This window comes from Aptenodytes forsteri, unplaced genomic scaffold (assembly GCF_000699145.1).
Source record: "Aptenodytes forsteri isolate BGI_AS27 unplaced genomic scaffold, ASM69914v1 Scaffold256, whole genome shotgun sequence".
Taxonomy (NCBI): domain Eukaryota; kingdom Metazoa; phylum Chordata; class Aves; order Sphenisciformes; family Spheniscidae; genus Aptenodytes; species Aptenodytes forsteri.
Window position 1 is genome coordinate 3,762,922 of NW_008795021.1, and position 20,372 is coordinate 3,783,293.

The window sequence follows — 20,372 nt, forward strand, 5'->3', positions numbered from 1 at the left end:
GTTCCTCTATGGATGTCAAAATGTAAAGTAAGCATTAGAATATGCATGTATAAGGCCAATGCAAGGCTAACAAGATAACAACATGAGAAATGGCAGAAATGAGAAATGTTATATATATATATAAAATAAGACAGGTATTACTGTAACACAATTGCTGACCAACAGAGAAATTACTGGAACAAGTATATCACAAATACCAATAAGGGTGTAAAGTCAGCAAAATTGGGGCCAATGGGGAAAAGATTAAACTAGAGGCAGGCTTTTTGTTTGGAAGGGGATGACAATGGTGGAAGGAATTTAAAGGAGAAGTTACCATATTGGTTGACACTATTTTTGACAAATATTTAACCAGCCTCCTCTGTGATATTAGTTTACTGGAGTCTTAGCCAGCCCACAAAACCAACTGGATTAGGAGAAGAAAGCAATTAAAAACCAGTAACTGTGCTTTAAAGCTCTAAAAAGGACCATGGTTTCACAAATTCTTCAAAGGATTGGATTTTATTAATGGTGTCCCAACACCACTGGCATAAAAGGCAACAGTTTTTCTATTTGAATTTTCCTTTTAAGCCAGAGACAATCTCATCCAATGTTTGCTGTGCTCTGGAGTTCCACGGTGAAGAAAAAATAACTTTACTTAGTGATGTGATAAATATGTTCCTTACCAAGTCTGAGAACATTTTATTCATTCAAAAGAAGTGCCAGGTATAACCAGAACCAGAAAACGAAACATTTTTTCACTTCCTATGTTTTCAGTCATTTGGACAAGATCAGAACAGTCAAAGATTTTGCGAGAAAAGGAAACCAAACAACATTTTCCCCTAAGCCAATTCTTTTGGGTCAACATGATGATCTGTAAACCAGTACTACTACCATCACTAGCAAAAAGGACAGAAGATGAAGAGAACAGAGGATTCACAGCTTGCTGCTTCTGCTGGGAAATCACATCCCATATGCCTGTAGTGTCTCAGGAACTACTCTACGAAGGAATCCTAGCCTGTAGGAATATTATCTAACCTGGCCATCAAATGACAGCAACAACTTGAACCAAGTACACACCTTCTGTGAGTACTCCCACATAAGCTACAGGGGTTATATTAAAAGGGAAATGTGTGTTGGTGCTTGCACAGGATGGGGAAAGCACCCTGTAATTTAAAGGAGTCTGCTTCTGTAAATTAGATTTTCTTGCAGACTCGTCTGTTGCTTTTAACCTTGACACTGTGATGTTCAGCTGGGTTTAAAAGCCACATAAGGGATTTGTAAGGGTTTAATGAGCAGCCACCTCTCTGGCTGAGACCAACTAGCTGGCAATCCCTGTGATAAAAACTCTGTAGCCCAAACAAGGGGACTTGAATGATAGGCCAGGGAAGCTTGAGAAAGACTTTCAGCAGTAGACTGACAATGAGCTGATCTGGGAGCAAACACAGAAGCCTCAAGAAAGCTAGGGTAAGGAGAGGAAGCTTACTGGGAAACTCTTACAGAGCTGCCAGAGTTTCTAAGGCTTACGCTGCCTGGCAGCAGACAACTGGACTGAAGGGTTTCCGTATGGACTGGAGACCAGAGGAACCAAGGGCATCGAAAGCCAGGGTTCCGTTTAACAGCTCGTTGAAGACAAACTACTGAGATGAAGAGACAGTTATCAGCCACAACACAAACTTCACCAGTAGTGTTAGAAGACAGGGCCCACAGCCTTTTCTCAGCTGCCATCAGTTACTTACTTATCCACAGATGGGAAATATCTGAGAAGTGCATTAACCTCTCACCCTGAGATAAAATGTTTACCATAATAACAGACATGAATTTGATCAGAGAAGTCTGAAAAAGAGTACCAAAATAACTGAATTGTTAGCTTTGCATGAAGTTATCAATAAGAAAACTCTTTCTAGAGTTCAGGGACGTTGGAAAAATTGTTATGTTAAGTGTTCCCTCCAAGTAAAACATGCTTTTTGTGCCCTAATGCTCTACTTGATGAATTCTGACTTAACATGCTCTAGCAGGTTCACCGAGGCCTGAGAAAACTGTACCATACACAGAAAATTTTCTCAGAGAGAGAGAGAGCAGCAGACAGTGCTTATACATCATCACAGAAAAGAGATGAAACAGGTAAAATGTACCGGCAGCTGATGACAGGTGCTCTTCCCAATGAAAAAATGCAAAGATCAGGTGGACCCCAAACAGAGGACTCCAGCAGCTCCTGCAGCAGCCAAGTGTTGCCCACTGGAAATGTACCTATTTGTGCAGCACACACTATGCTGCATGCATGTGGCACTGGAAAATGCTGTGAGATTGGCATAATCTTTTGAGGAGAACAGGTTTTTCACTCTAAAAGATATCTGTTTGGAAAAACTTCATTCATTATTTACAATTCCCTGGCCTGCATTAGAATAATCTGGTTCAATCTCACATCAGGTTAAAATTGCCTAGAACAACACATATTATCTAAAGTACTGGAAATACAGTAAACAATCCAACACGCTAACCAACAATGTGCAACCAAATTATTATAGATCAAATTAACAATCTCTACCAAGTAATAAAATGTGGAAACACTCTAACAAGTAGGATAACAGAAATACACTTTCTCCACAGAGCGGCCTTAAAATCTAAATTAAAACAGCTTCAGAGTCAGCTGTACAACACCAAGCTGTATATGTTGGGATAACTTTTCTAATTCATCAAAGTATTTTCAAAGCTCCAAACAATATACTATTCAGTTTGTGTCTCACGTACTTTTAAATATTGCCATTGCTCTTTTTTCATCAATGTCATTCAAAAACTTCAAATTGCTACACTACTAGAATTTTCTGGATCCTGAGCAACGCCTACTGTCTCCTTATACTTTTGTTCCTAACAGAATCCTCAAACTCTAGATATACTTAAATATCATTACCAACTTCATACTTTCAAGCAATAGGATTCTTCCCTTCCTACCCAAGTATTTCTTTACAATGCTAATACTAAGAGAATTCAAGATTAGAGAGACAGACCATGAGGGTGTGAAGGTAAACGACTGTTACTATCATATCAAGACACTGTATCCCTTTAAAAACGTTCATACTTTTGTTCACATCTTCCCACAAGCATAAAAAGAAAAAGGTCCGATATGTTTTCCATCCTGCCATTGAAAATCTGGGATTTTTTTCATTGAGCTCTGAACTTCAGAGGTCCACCCTTTGACGTCAGGTATGTAAAGAATAACAACATTTTATGTAGGAAAGTTTTCAAAAAGTAACTTAGGGTATCATCTTTCCCAGCAGGAGAAAAAAAATAATTAGTGAATCAGTTGGTTTAATGCTGTAGAGATTATATACTAGATTTTAATTTCAGATTTACATTTTTTTTTTTTACAGTTTACAAGAAAGACTGTTCTTCCCCTAGCTATGCATGACACGTGCTGATAGATATGATAAAACTTTCTGTTTTCACTTACTTTTGCTGAAGGATTTCATTTATGTAAGCAAAATTTTAATTGGTAGCATCCCATGGTATTCACTTCCTACCTGCACCACTGATCAAGAAAATGACATGACTCCAAAGAGAGTCTGAAAGTTTCAATGATAAAGATTTTCTTTCCATTTCAGTTCAACTGACAAGCGTATGAATATATTATAGATCTTACTCCACAGATAGTTTCATGGATATTTGTATTGCAAATTTGTCCTTATTCCGTACGGGATATGAGTGTGATGGAGAAGAAACCATATTTATCAGGATTTCTTTCAGACAGTGTGTCTATGAAGCGCCACTTGTTACAGTGATACAAATGATTGCATTATTAATGTCAAGTGGCTAAAAAAGTCTCAAGGGATAAAACAGAGATACTACTCAAGCAAACTGGCTGTTCATATTATACAGGCAAGTATCTGCTTACAGATGTAATGTGAACACATAGCACGGGAGGACTACATTAGTAATACATGAAGTTATTTATAACTACCCCTTAAGAAGCTAAAAACAATGGCAACCACATTACTAGTATTTATAGTAAGTATTCATGTTGTCAGATGGATTTTGAATAATGTCCCAGACTGGGACACGGCATTGTAGATCTTGGCTCAGATTCCTGGAGTGATAAACTGGGAGATGTGCAGAGCAATTAAATATATTCCCAGTTCCTGCATCCAAACCTGGTTCTCAATGAGATTAACTGACCCAGTCAGCACAACCAGTGAGGGATGAGGGAATTAAACTTTTCAGGTATCCCTTCATCATTACAGAAAGCCTAGTCTCCAAATCAGGCCTGGCTTCCCCTCTGTCACACTACTTCATTCTAGCAAGAACTTTTTGTACAGCTAAGAAAACAGCAAGCAAAACTGTTCTGTGACACCTACTTTCCCGATTTTGATTAAAATAAATTCAAATATGTTTCTACCATTTGTGCAAGATAAAATGTTCAGTCATCATTTTCAAGTTCTTCACTTGCGAGTACGGAAACCCTCACTCCCCCAGGCAGAGACAACAGCTGCCAGCAGCCGATACCGCTAGCTTTAAGTGTTTTCAGGCTTTCTTTATACAGCACTGCAGATTACACCCATGTAAGCAGATTAACTTGATTATTTCAGAAATATCGGATGTTACATTTCTGTATGTGGAATGAGTTTGAGAGACACTGATAGCAACCAAGAGTCAATGATACACAGTCCTTTAAATTTAAACTTAATGACTGGCATCTCCATGCACAGTGATAACTGAATCCAAAGCATTTTATATGTGTTGTTAAAAAGGAATTATGTGTGGATTCAAACAATATAATGTTATATTGCCTTGTGCAATTTTACTTCCAAAATGTTTTAATGACAGTTCCCATGATGATAATCTACCATTTCTTGACACGTTACAACAGTTCAGTAAATATTTCATAATATAAAGGTTCAATATTTTACACTTTCACAGTGCCACTATGTCAACTATGTTCTAGAGTTCACCAGATACTTGGTATACCTTACTCTTCCTAAAAGGTTTATGGAACAAGATCCCATGTAGTAAAGGAGATCGTGTAAGACCAACACAGAAATGTCCCCAGAGCTATGGAAAGAAACACAGATGTGTTTTTTCCATGCTGTCAGCATATATGTATGCATGACAGAAGTATACAGTTCACCTTTACAGACAGGCAGGCTACAAGAGAATACCTCTTTGAATACCTAAATGTAGTTTCAGCTCAGTACATAGTATATGTTTTCATATGGAGGACATCCACTATTAGTCAAAAATACCCTGATTTATCTAGCATAAAATTATAATAACCTAAAATAGGAAAAATATGTTTATGGTTACAGTGTGTGTAGAAAGCCAGATGACATAAAAAGAGTCATAGTTATGTAGTCTGTTTTACTGCATTTTCAGTAGACCCAGCTAGACTGTCACAGCATTTTTGTGTCAAATGCTGACCCTTTTACTCTTTTGGTAAAGTTGCTTAAAAAAGCTTTGCTGAACAGTTTTTCCAAATCCTGTATCTGGATTCCAGTCCTAATGCCAGTCATTCCCCACAGAATTTGGACAGTCAGGTTCAGATCCCTCTGTGACATGCTATGTGCCTTCAACTGCGATACTTTGCAATTGGAGAGCCGACAGTATCCTGCATTAAAACCTAAACCCGGGTTGACCCCCTGCTAGGTCAAGGAGGAGACAGGAGGGGAAGAAGGGGATAAAGAAAACTGCTGGCTCAATTTTATTTTATTTTTTTTTTAAATCTTGCTGTTCGAATCATGCTGGTTGGCCATTTTAGTATTGCATTGAAAAAAATTCTGATTTTCTGCCCTCTTATCTTGGTTTAATATATACAAAAATAAATTTAAATTTAAAAATAAATTAGGCAAAAGTAAGGTTTATTACTGGGCGTGTCTTTAGTGTTAGCTCAGGTTCAAGCCTGAATATGAACTCAATGATCAGGATTATCCAGTATTTTTAGACACAGATTCATGCTCTACCTCAAATATGGACCAGACCAATTAACTAAGTAGGCAGTGAAATCTGGCAGAGAAAAAAAGTGAAATTTTAACTCAAATTCTCTATCACATGAGCCACATGGCACAGTGAGTGACCCATGGCTCTCACTCAGGAATGGCTAACAGCCTGTGTATTTTCCTTTTCAGAAACCTAGGCTCCAGGCCTAGCTTTACCCTGTCTCCAGAAATGCTCTCTTTTCCAGCAGATTATCCAACCAGGAACGATTCTCATCTATATTGTGTTGCTTTAATCCCCACTCTTGTTTCAGTTTATCTCATGAGCCCTCAGCAGAAATATCACGGAACCTACCACATCCTTACCCACAGCGCTCCTGTCCAACCTGAAAGCCCTAAGAACTCACATCTCACCTGAATGCACCTCTTTTTCTTGCCCCATCGTCTTGTGGACGTTAACTCTCCAGGAATACACATTTTCTAAATCCATCACTCTCCTTACATAAATTCTCAATTTCATTGCTTAACCATCCCCCAGAAAGTTTGTAACTTGACTGTTTCATTATCATTCAGTTTACCTCTCTTCCATGAATGCCTTCTGGTCCTGGTTCTCCTTTATCTCCTTTTTCACCCTAAAAGAATGAATATTTATTTTATTATACATACAAGACAAATACTAACCCATGACACTTTTTAACAGGAAAAATATTTTAAGATTCTAGTCTGTTCTACATTAACCGTTACATATACATTGCTGGCTGCACAAGCAAAACTATTTCTTACATTCCAGCAGAAATTCTTTCCAAATAAATGCCTCTGAAAAATGTCTAGCGCTCTGAGAGCTACAGTTCTCTGTACTTCACAGTGCCACTGAACATCCATAAAGACTCACCACAGAAAAATATTCTTGGTTCTCACAGTGCTCCAAGAACATGGTGGTGAAACAGAAATTTACACTGGGGAACAGTTTTCCTTTTGAAAATCTTAACATTGACATTAAATTAATTGCTTTCATTCTGAGACTGTTTTTTAATAAACAATTCTTGTTTTAAATATCTGATAACAGAACTGTCCTCAATATTATCATTTGTCTTTGACTCATACTGGTATATGGTTCACTGATTGCATTTGAAAAATGGAAACAATTTTTGTTCTGAAAATTTTCTCACAAGTATGAATATGAACAACATTATGAATTAAAAGAAAAAAATGGCAGGAAGGATCCTTCAGAGTCGACTACACAGGCTGGTTCCTGTGTTTGCTGATGAAACACTGACTACAAAACAATATTTTTTGTAGGATACATAAAAGGATTCAGTCCTGTATTATCTCTAACTACCATGCTATTCTAGTTAACACATATTTCATCAAAGTGAACAAAATACACCTGCTTAAGAAGCAGAATTTAAGGGAGAATGTCTTCCAGAACTAACAAGTCTAAACAGCTCTATAATTGCATCTCTGTCACTAGACTGAACTTTGTCAAATCATAGAAGTAACATAATTCTGATAAAAGCGCGAGGACTGACTTTAGTAAAGTCCCAGCTCTTCACATCAACCAAAGAAAGCGAACAGCCCTGCACTGAATTTCCATTATCTCCAGGGGACTACATTTATCTGAGCAGAACCTATTCATTATGTCAGCATCATCTTCATAATTCTGTTAGGTAAATGGTATTGAACTGAGATCATTCAGCTAACTCCATTTGTGACACAGCCCTGATTCAGAGCTATTCCTCCAGTGGCAATGACAGAGGGCATTTCATCTAATAATTGGTTTTGCAAAAGGAGTTTGTATGAGCTTTCTCAAACAACTGAAGCCTGCTAACAAATTAGCAACAGCAAACTGTGAATTTAATAACCCAATGCACGAGATGGCTTTGCTATTCATTGTTTCCATTTTAATACATCTTGTTGATAAAAAAACTAATGCTATGCATTAGCCTGAATCATACGGTTAAGGTTTTTCCTCAAGTGTTGCCTTTCTTGCTTGTCAAAAAAAAAAGAAAAAAAAAAAACTAAACCAGATAAATCTATGCATTTATTGCAAAAGTTTAAATGACACCAAACAGTTATAGGAATTTAATACGGGTTATTTTAGTATGTTTAAACTATAAAGTCCTCTTTGCTCTCTGGATTAAGGCATTGGTTTAGTTAGTAATTTTCTTTCACTGTCACTTTAAAAAAATAGCAGTTGAACTCCCAAACTTGCTATTCTTTTTTAAATAGCTCACTTAAACCTTTAGAAGAAACTGCAAAAATGACATTTTACTTTTCATCACTGTGACACACGGGACATTTAATACTGCTTACAGGATCTTTCAACTAGTATCAGTTACACTGCTACAATCTCACAACAGTTACAAAGGTACAGTCATATATTTGACATAATATCTCCTTATTTGAATATATTTCTAGAAGATTTAAAAATCATTACAATTTATGGAGCTGTTTTTTCTTTTATGATTTGTTTATCTGCTTTCATACTTAAGAGAAAATGATATAAATATGTGCAGATTTGCTTCAGAAGTAGTAGCATCCTGTAAATTCCTTGATGTATAGGTGGAAACCAAAGGTAAGAGTATCTTATCATAATTTGTTATGCAACACCTACATTTACATAAAAACCTAAACAGAGAGCCTAAGCCAAAAGACGACCCTCCCCTCACCCTCGCTTATCATTTGCCTTGATGTTAGATGAGCAGCATGTGTTGGAGCCCATGCCTTTTTCTTCTACAGCAGGCAGACAGTAACTTTAAAATGCTGGCGGGCAGTTCTAGACACATACAAGTGTGGTCGGTGAATGCAGGGAAGAACGAAAAACTCCATTCCTTATGATTTACAAGATATTTGGATTTAAGATGTTTGTCAGTTTCTTAGATAAAATGATAAAAAGCACCCCCTGTTAATGAGCCTCGGACCTCTGCAGTGTCCCAAGAGCCATAGGCTTTCTGCCAGGTATGCGATTTTACTATGAACCTATTCTGATTTTTTAATGGACTAAATGATTTGTCCTCACCAAGCCTGTCACATGGAATGTCCGTGTCCTCTGCGAAGCCAGCATTCAAATCAAACAGAGGTCCAATTTTTACAATTTATTCTCATGAGAACTGAGCCAAGTCACGCTCATTTCTGCCTTTATGGAGCGCACTATACTGCATAATTAACATCTTCAAATCTAGCCAATTTGCAGAATTGCTGAAGCCACTCTGCAGCGTAGAGGAGGCTGTTAATAATCAACATTGTGGCTTACCTCATAGATTAACAAAAAAGAGAGAAAAATGTGTTAATGCCGTTTTGTATCTAATGTTCCTGCCTGCTTCCAGTATAACCGGTGGGAGCGATTCAGTCTGCTGTGTGTAATAGCGGATACACTGAATTCAGTGGTAACATTCTTTAATTAGAGCCAGGGGTTCATGCATGGCCTCTGCAAGATGAGAGTACCAGCCTTCAACTCACTTGTCCACTTTAAGGCTGCCTCATTTTCCTTGCATACTCTTTCCTCCTTATTATAAAGGCAAAGTAATGAATTTGGAAATAAAATACATTCATACCTAAAAATTTACCTAAAAAGGTAATTTTTTTTTTTTGCAGCGCTGCCCGGTTAACGATACTAATCAGGAATTCCTGATATCCTTTGTTCCTAGCATTTTAAAGTACCACTGTTAACAATGGCTGAAATACTCTCTAAAGTATGCAAGCTATACAGTATCACTAACTCAGTGCGGATACCTTATAATTTTTAACCTCTGAAACTCTGTGATTTTACCCTACAGATTTTTAAGATAGTTATGGCTTGTTTTTTTAAAATACTCTTCTGTGTTTTGCTACAGCTCTGTCTCAGGAGAATGCTCTATGTGAATTTTCTTTTCTTGTGACCACTTCTCCATAGCTTCTTTTAAACTGAACCCAGCTCATAGTAATGCTTATTGATTTTTCCTAAATGAGTTATTAATTTAAAAAATCAGCATCTTCAGTTAAAAAAAACCCCTATGGCTCTTTCTGTTTTTGCTGATAGATGCCTGGAGAGCTGGGGTTATGAAGGGCTCCATCCCAATAACATTCTTATTGACTGACCTGTAACCCTTCTGCAGAATGTGGGATAGTATACTTCAGGAAAGCGGCAATACTCAGGGTGAAGCACCTCAGGACCTCTGAGACACTGTACCATTTAAAAGGAGTGGAAATCAAGGCAGACTAATGATCTTGTCTCAGTTCAGACTGGGAGGAACTATGCAAGGAAATGAAAGAGAGACACAAGAAGCTTATTTCCAAACAGACTGTTTGGAAATAATAAGACTATTACCTAAGCAGGGTCAGAAAGAGACAGCATAAAACACTGCAGAAATACACTTCTATTTCTAGTAAAATAAAATCAACAGCGATGACCTGGAAGGATGTCACCGTGAAGCCTGTGTCTTCCCAAACCCACCTATTTAGGATACTGAGACACAGCAAGAAAGCAGGTGATCACAAAGTTTCATAGGCATCAGGAATTCAGACAGCTCACTAGATACACTTATCAAGAAACTGTGACCAAAAACCTTCTCATTCCAAACTGCACCATCGCCGTCTTGTGAAAGAGCCCCAGACAACAGGTGTCATGCCTGACCAAGCCGGATAACATGTCAGGAGAAAGATCTTTCCTTCCTGCTTCACTTATATAGACTGAGCAATACTGAAGACATTCATACTGGCTAACTACCGCTTAGCATCACGCATCACGTTTCTAAGCAAGCTCTAGGCATTTCTAAGCCAGAGAGGCTATCTAAAGGCAAACTACCACCTCAACTGAGTCCAAAATCTTAGGCACAGAATGATCTGAAGCCAGGCCAGCCCATGGCTCCAAAACTGCACTGATGAATTGCCTCTTCCTGTCAGCAGGAATGAGGCAGCCATCCATTTTTATTCTTCGTAGAAAAGCTTTCAAATTCAAAATGACCTCGATCAATCAGAACAGCTATTAAAAATATCAAGTCCAATAAATGTTACAGTGTAGTGATCTCCAAATGGAGAAATCAAATGCAAAAATAACAAGTAAAGAATAATTCCTGTAGCTCTACTGCAGAAAAGGATCTGGGGATTATCGTGGATCACACAGTGAGTGGGAGTCTGTAACACAAAGTTATTTTTAAAAGGCCAGACTCCATTCTGGGATGAGCCAAATGCAAATTGAAAAAAACAATTATTCTGGTTTACTTGCCACTTATGAGAACAGTGAAAAAGAGTGTGTAGTTCAGGGCATCATATTTTTCATGGAAATTTGCTAACTTTTAGGTATCTGCTCTTCTCCAAACCAGAGTGATAGAAAGTCTGAAAAAAAAGTTAGGAGGAAGGTGAACATAGGACATGCTGATGAATCTCAAATATGGGAAAGAATGCTATAAATGGGACAATAAGTTTTCCATAGTAATAAAACAAATAATGGGTTTAATTTGTAACCAGAAGGATTTAGGTTTGGGGGGGGGGAGAAATTGGGGTTAAAAAGGCAGAGAAGTACTTTAACGATCTATCTAAGAACAGAGTGAAATTGCCTTAATTGTAGACTTTGCTTGAGAATGCTCTAGACAGACTTGATGATACTTCATTGTATGTGTGTCTTTATGGGGGTGAGGCAGATACAACCCTGTACACTCTTCCAGGATAACATTTCCTATAGACTGCTCCTTGGTTCTGCTATGATCGCTCTCTCTTGGAAAATGTGACGAAGTCACGTTAAAATAGTTTTAGCTTTTCTTAGGATGATGTCCTTGCTGAGTAATGATTACAGTGTTTGCAGGAAGCACGTCTTAAGTGTCAAAATTCTCTCATTTAAGAAATAAATTCTCTTTTTTCATTACGACATTGAAAGACAGACAAACATTGATTCAAATGCCAGCAACATACAGGATAACAATATGACTGAGCTGTTTGCACTATCACCATGCCATTATCACCAAGTGCAGTGATTGAATAGTATCAGTTCAGAGACAAAGAACAGCAAAATAAAAATCAAACCAAGTAACACAGAGGAAACAGGAGTGGACAGATAAACGTATTCTGAAGAGTCAGTAACCTCTTTAGATTGAAGGACTGTATCCACATTTGATCAAGCATGTAGTTTAGGCACACTTTTACATTCTTCTTGAAAGCTAAACTCTCCCGTTGCAACATCCACAAACACTGATTTCTAAAATTCTATCAATTCCATGGCACCCTGGCCAGCAATAAAGTATCCTCGGTTATTGCCTTATTGAAATCTTTTCTTACGTAGCCTACAGAACTATGATATACTTGAGAACTAAGCCTTCAGAAAACTCAAATTCTATTCTTTCACATCTAGAAGGTGCCACAGCAAGGCTACCAGCAACACCTTATTGAAAACACAAGTGAACAATCCTTTGATCTCTTAATGTGTTCCTTACAGACCTCTGAATCTCACCTTGGTCCTTACCTTCAATGTAACCCTATCTTGTGGAAATCTGAAAGGCTGCCTAACATTCCCTGATGCTGACCAGAGCTAGTAATTAAGATTACTAATGAAATACTAAAAGGCATTAAATAATACTGTGATAAGCGGAAAAAATAATCTATGTAGAATAGTACATAACATGCATTTTCATCTAAGAGACTTGTTAGGGTAAAAAAACATAAAGACACAGCTTTGTCCTTTTGGGTGATAGGTGTTAGCCAGCACAAGAAGAAAAAATACTGAGATTTTGGATAACTCCTGCTTGCTACAATTTATACAAGACTAACCACAATCTAACATTCAGCTTTTTTATTCAGTAATAAATGCCCCAAATGAATGTACTCAGGCTTAAGATGCTCACATTGGCTTTGCTTTTTGCCACATGAAATTTAGATGTTGTGGTTTGCAAACTTTGCTCTGTATGCTATCCTGCCATGGGTCATCCTGCCATCACCGTTTCACTTTTTTTTTCTTCAAACCTTTCAATGTCAAGGAGGAAAAACAAACAAAATCAGCTTCCAAAACTCTACTCTTTTGGTAATTATTTGATCATATATTCCCAGACTTAACTTGAAAGAAAAATTCTTAGCCCAAGATTAAAGTTTTATTCATAAAAATAAGAAAAATGGTACAACCTAAAGCATGAGCTATCTGAAAGCAGAGTTTCAGTCTCCTAGATAATATTTATTCTTAACATCCACTCGAATATATTAATACTCTCTTCAGAGAAAGTACAATCAGTCAGTTAAAATGTGTTTGTAAGGAAAAGACACGAAGCTCTTTCGTGGTGATCTTCATTTGCAAATGCTACTTAGTATTTACATGCAGAGGCTTTAGTGGATGGAAATAGCTTTCTAAAATAACTCAAAGCTTCCCCCGAAAGATCAATATTATGTTTATTTCGATAATTTCATCTACAGAAAGAAATCATAGAATATATTTTAAAGACTCTAAAAAACCCATCGTGAATAGTAATGGATATTCTATTCTTTACTCACTCCATTTGGCTGAGTTCTACAATACATTATATACATGGAATATCACTTCAGTTTAAAAATTGGTGTATTGCACATCATTTGTTGTGCTATACCTTTCCTCATAATCCAAAAGCAAAAGGCTTTCCAAACGATAAAGACTCATGAATTCATGACTATACATGCAACTTTCCATGAAGAGGCTATACAGGGTACATTCATGGTCCAGTTTTCCTCTCCTTCTACAGTGTCTCTGGCTAATCTCATCTGCAAATATAAAATCAACAATCATTTCTATGAGTCATCATTTACACTTCTACTCCAGACTTGCCTCCTGTCGAAGCAAACATCTTAACTTTCCAGTACCTTCTTGTTGATATCTAACCATTTGAATGAGTTTTAAATGTTTCTTTCAACATTTTTTTCTTTGAGAAAGCTTCCCCTTTTGTCACTGAAAAAACACTGATTCTATTGGTCACCAAGAACTGGAATAATCTTGAAGTGAGCCTCTCAGATACAAACCACATACAGACCATAGACATAACCTTTTCCAGCTATCTGCAGAGCTACCACTTTCATCTGGACTTGATCACACTATTTTCACAAATGATCCCTCATCCTGCTCTCACCCACCCATTAGGAATGTCATCGCTAAAACTCTGTTCATCATTTATCTCCTCCTTTGCTGGTTCTCACGCACACATACTTAAATACTGTGAAATCTAAGTACTAAAATCAGTGCATAACTCAGCATTGTAAGGCTTACACAAAGTCATACCATTTATCCCCATTCAATAATCTCTCCCTTCAGCCCAATTCTTCTCTGGTGGGACGAGCACAAAATCTACACAATAGGTGAAGCATCATCTTTCATAGTATTTATTTTTTACTTAACCAACCAAGTCTGGTTGTTCTGTATGTATCCATTTTCTGTCTTAAATCTTATATTTTAATTATATCATCTTTGGGATGAGATAAATGGTCTGCTCTGTCTTTGTATTCTGCCTAACACAAGGGAATCATAATACATGTTTTGACTTGCACAAATTTTTGAGCTTTTACAGAATTTTGCTCTTACATCACTCATGAACAAAACTAATAGTTGAATTTGGCTCTAAGTTTCCAGTGCCAAACTCCACAATAATTCTGAATTTAAGTATCTTGCATATATATCAATAGATTAAAACCTAAAAAGAAAAACGCTGCCCCATTTAATGATCACATTATTTTTTCCTTTCTTAAGCAAATACTATAAATGGATTTGACTTTCAGCTACAATAGTTTAAAATTCTATCTGCCTTTTCGTGGGAAGGTTTCTGTTTATACTGGCTTAGTGTTAGCATTGAATGAAGATTTTTCTGTAGGAGGAATAAACTAGTTTCTTTTCAAGGCTGGTCTCCTAAGGCAACCTAAAACCAATCTGTTCTTGTCAGCAGTTGACAAACAGTATTGATTTCACAGAACATAGTATTTTTTAGACACCCATGCTTTCATGGTTTTAGCAGGTTATTGCTACTGTTATTTAGACTCTAAAAGATGTTCTGCAGACGGTTAAAGTAATGTCAAGTGTTTGCGCAGGCTGATGGACTGCTATGTCTTTTCTGCAAAGGCTGCTCCTCTAGCTCTATTTCTATCACATGACAACCAAAATAATGGCATTTTCTGTAGCTGTGACTATTAACCGTGCTCATCAGGCCCATACAGACAGCAGTATCAGTTACCTCTATTTTCTTAGACTACAATAGTAGTTTATTAAGGTCATAGAAATGCATACTTTAGACCAGGAAATTTGGGTTTCAGTAAAGCTCTCATGGACCCTGGTACAATCTAAAGGTGTGATATGTTCAGTCTTCTGATGGATATTTATCTGAGGAGGAGGCTTGAACTGTGTTCAAAATAAGTACACCTTGGCTCAGCCTTCACTAAAGCCAGTTCAAAACACAGCTAGAAAAGTAGGAAATGGCTGCCTTTTGCATAAAGCTTAGCAATTACAGATTCAACGCAGGAAGTTTTCTCTCTTTTTGAGAGGATCAAAATCCACAGCTCCCACTTCCCCGGCAACTGTCCATACAACCAGCCCATAGGGTACTGTGCATGAAAACAATTGTCATATTTCTGTTCTAGCTGGACCACTGTGCAGTGAAGTGTGAAAAAGAAGCATCTTTAGAAAGGGCATCCTGGGAAATCTGAGCTGTATCTACTGGCTGGCTATTGACAACAGAAGCAAGTTTAAGTTAATACTGGCCTTCAATAAATACATAAAACTCCTAAAAGGGTACAGGGCAAAAATTCTTTATCTATGCACAATATGTATTGGTCTCACCATACGAGCAAGATCAACAATATGCTCCCTGTAGACATCTAAGACAACTCAGTCTCCACTTACTGTCACAGAAACTCTGAACTTCTGTTGTAAATTAGCTGTTCTTCTAAGCTAGCTTCTTTGGTTTCTTAAACTAAAATTTAAGAATACACAAAGATGGCCAATGAGCGTACTGTACAAAGTAGCAGTATAAAGCTGCTGGTTGGGTTAACTACATTAGACACATACTTCTGTACAATTTACCATTCTATAACTTTTGTGCAGATCTTTGATAACAGCCTTAATACCCTTGACTTGCGTGCCTGCTACATCAGGTCTTCTTCGAAGTAAGTATTTTCTAGGTATGTCTACATTAGCAAACAGTGTGGCACAACAGAAGAGGATCTTTGGAGCAAATGATGCAGAGTACTAGGTGTTCACACTATATGTATTTTGTTGGAGCTATTCCAAACCTACCTTGGAGTAGCTTTAGTCGGTTTTCATGAACTCAAGAGCCATTAGCAATTGCAGCACCTCAGGCTTGTTCCTGGAGTACATCTTTCAGTTTAGCTTCATCCAAAAGGAACCATACTGTTCTTCTCCAGCCAAAAAGTCATCTATATAGGACTGCAGCACCTTCTGGTCATTAAGATATGCCTATTCTTCTGGAATACCTTGGTTGCTGAAGAAAAGCCAGACAGCAGTCTGGAGAAACAGAATCTGCTGGGATATAACCCAGTAAACAGAGGCTTTTTTTGGTCAAAACAGTACCCTGATTTATTTACTTTACTAGGCATCACACAAACAGTTGCAATAGCAGTGCACAGGGACACTGGGGATAGGAAGAAGCAGCTGGAAAGGAGGAGACGGGGGAGGCAGACTGTTTTTATCATTGACAGTATTACCTTAACAAACATCAACTACTGCTAAGTAGAGGAAAAAAAAAGTTCTTTGGAAACTTAAATACACTTAAACACATATGTTGCTGACTTTTCAGTAGTAACATCCACATCTGTCTTTTCAGGTTGTGGAAAGCCTCCCCTGCTCACCCCCTGTCCCTCCCCCCCCAAGTTTTATTTTTGGTATATTCACGAACAAAGGTTCTGTCATCTCCTGTTCTATAGTGACCAATGTGAGTAGCTATTTTGTTGTTTCTTCTTTCATCACTCTCTGTTCATGAATTCTGATCCTTATCCTAATTGCAAACAACTCTCTAATCGGATATTCACTCACTCAAAATTGCAAGAGCCCATTTAGGGAGCCCATTGACTTAAACACATGGATTTTATCCGCAAATTTACTTCTTAGCATTCATGCCTACTTTAGAAATACCACATAAAAGAATTTTTAAAAAGGTCTCACAATATAAGGCTAAACTATAAAAACTACAAGGCTGCATAAGCATATATGCAATTTATGCTAAATGATGTTTTCTAATACTGCAGCATCAATACTGTTTTATTAGATTATCCTATTGCCTCTTCTCATTGGATACTTGTCAGTACTCTCTTTTTCAAAAAGAATAATCCTCTGCAACAGTGCAAACTACATAATCTCACTGATAGTAGCAGCTGCAGTGTACTGATGGCCTCCTTGCTGTGGAGCCCCACCAGCTCAGTCTTATAACGTAACTTTGCTCAGCAAATCCCAAGAACTGCCTCCTGTTTGAAAGAGAGGAGACTCACGTGTCAGGAGCTTTATTCAGTTTGCTATCTTAAAGTAATACGCTGCACCTGCCAGCAAGGATTCAGTTGTGCTAACTCGCTATCGCTGTAGTGCCTTCTTCTTCCAGAGCCTCCTTTCTGGCTTGAAGTTCTTGGCAAAGAGAGAATTTCCTTTAATAACTGCATTACAATAAATCAAAAGAATTAACTCGGAAATTATGTAATTTATAAATCTATTAATTGGTATGTTACTAAATATTTTTGTGATTGTAATATGTTATACTTCCTAGAAGGGGATGACTTATTCTAGTACACACTTAAACATGTATGTAAACATACAAGCGTATTAGTGTAAATGGGCACATTCAACTGGAAATCGAGGAAATACACTCACTTGAAGTTAAACCTATCAAGAAGAAATATCCCACCTAGACTACACTGTCAGAAAATACTGAGAATTACAGCCATATGAAACTACTTTAATTTTCAGTCCTGGCTAACTGTAAGATCAGATCAATGACACCACCTGAAGTTATCCAGAACCCATGAGATCTGTAAGGAGTTGAAGTACTCACGTTATGGTACACTGTACCTACAATGCTTCTCACAGCACTTCCAGTTAAAGACAACTCTTTCCTTAAAGATATTATGCAAAGGTATTAGTGAAATGTAAACAGCTTTTGGAAAAGTAAAACAGGGAAAGAGAATGGACAAATATGTCTATGGGTCAGTGTCTGCACAACAGGAAAGGTAAGTTATGAGCCAGAAAAAAGGTAAGAGAGAAGGCACAGATAATCAAGAACAAGTAACAAAAATAGCAAGCAAACCAGACAAATAAATCCAGAAACAGTAATAGAAAAATAAGTTTGAACAAAAATGACTGGATGTTGAACTTCAGTCAGACCTATTTCTCTGAGACTATCTTGTGGGAACACTCATATGATGCGCTATTTCCAGGCCCCTCTCTAATCCAATTGAGGTCACATTTAGTTTGCAAATTAATTCTATTCTGGCATTTCTTATCTTTTGACTCAGCAATCATCTTTTTTAAATTCAGTCTCTTCAGATTAATAAATGGTAAACAACAAAAACCATCTGTCATATAGAATTATAAGGCCTTTCACCAGAGATCATCTGTGGAGTCAGAAGAAAGAATATTTTAACTCACAGCAATAAGCTTTATCACTTGAGCTAAAAGACTAGGTAGCTGCAGCAGAGGATGACCCCTCTCTCTTGGTGAACCAAAAGCACAGGCTGAGCATGGGACACCTTCCACTCATCACAGAATACAAACAATTCACTAGCCAAGCTGACGAAAAGCAAGGAAACCAGAAATTCTGTATTCTACTTTTGACTCTGAAAAGGAGTAAGATTTACTACTCACAGACTACATCCAGACCATATACATGACTAAATCTGGTGATGATACCAAATTATACACAGGGTAAAACAGATGAGGATGAACTGTGACAAACTCAATACGGACATGATGAGATGAAATGACATGGCAAAAGAAGGACAAATCAAGTTCGGTGTAGGTATATTTAAAATGATGAAGAGGGTAAAACCCTTACATCCCATATGTAGCCATAACGTCTGTGAACACAATCACAGCTTCTTAAATGCAATGACTGGTAATGGTGGCTTCAAAAGGACCAAGAGTGAGATCTTAAGGTCACACTCAAAGCTAAAGAGAGGGTAAAAAAGGAAGTTCCATGTGAGGAGATATTAGGAAGGCACAGAGAACGAAACAAAGAATTTCACTGTGATATTATATACACTGAAGTTCTTGTCTCTACCATCTTTAAACACTGCAACAGAACTCGAAAACATCCAGAGGCAGCTAGTAAGGACAATCAAATACAGAACAGTTTTCATGGTAGGTGATACTAAATAAGCTGGTATTCTTCAGTTTGGAAGAGACAGCTCAGGAATGCATGAGAGATGCTTATTGATTCTTGATTGATACTGAAAGGAGAACAGGAATCTTCCAACAGAAGAAGTAGGGGACACCAAATTAAATTAAGAGGAAGCAGGTTCCAAATAAACAAAAGGAAGTGGTTCCTTCAAACACAAAGATAAATGGCATAATTCCTCACCACAGGATATTGCAGATGCTTAAAGTTTATATGAATTCAAGGGAAAACTGCACTCACTAATGGAAGAGAAGTCTAGTGAAGGCTACTAAATTCACTGAAAACACATCTGGCTGAGATCGCAGCCTCCAATAATCGGAGGCTGGAAGAGTACATGGGGAGAAGCACTGTACTTGCTTACTTTGTCCTTATGCTTTTCCCCGGGCACCACTTCTGGCTATCATTAGAAGCAGGATGCTGAGCCTGATGAACCTTTAATCTGACCAAATGGGTATGTGTAAGTAAATTAAACAGTGATACAGCTTGGGACCTGGAACCTGGTCATCTGTATCATTAAATTGATAGACCCCAGCTGTGAAGGTCTCTTGCAGACATTTCAATGAGTCTAATTAGCATTTCCCCATATAATTCCCAGGCACAGTTCAAAAGTCAGCATAGGGTAGGGACTATTCCCAACAGGCAGTTTTGATTAAGTCTGTTTCAAAGGGCAAGAGAGTTAGTATGAAGATGGCCAGATCAAGCCAAATACCACAGAACTACAGGATAAGCCCTGGTAATGTTTAGCTTACTAGGTTAAATGCCAATGTGACTGCTTTTATTACAGGTAGAGACTTCCTGTAGAGTTAACAATATACTTTTCCTTTTCCCCTAGAATATCTGTGTACAGGTGTCTCTCTTTGTGATCGTACATGATCTGCTTGGTAATAAAAAAAAGTTCTGTCAAATAAAACCCCTTGCATGACCATTCATTGAGATGGCTGTCTTGTAAACAACATTTAACCTCATATGACTTCATGAGAAAAATTCTAAAATGCTACCCACGATGTCAGAGCAGAACAATCGTACAAGCAACGCAAAGAAAAACATTCCCCCCAACCCCAAATCTTAAAAGGTGCAAATAGGTGACTAAATAGTTACAAGATGAGAAAGAGAAAACCCTAATACTTCCCTATATAGCATTAGAAGACAAGTATGAAAAAACTCA

At 37.6% G+C, this 20,372-nt stretch overlaps 1 protein-coding gene across 1 annotated transcript in view; it reads right to left on the reverse strand.

Moving 5' to 3' along the window:
- COL19A1 (collagen type XIX alpha 1 chain) overlaps window positions 1-20,372 on the reverse strand; it is a 204,223-nt gene that overhangs the window by 102,578 nt on the left and 81,273 nt on the right. Inside the window, exon 12 of the mRNA XM_019471129.1 lies at window positions 6,479-6,532. Coding sequence (XP_019326674.1) covers window positions 6,479-6,532 — 54 coding nt within the window. The remainder of the gene's footprint in view (window positions 1-6,478; window positions 6,533-20,372) is intronic.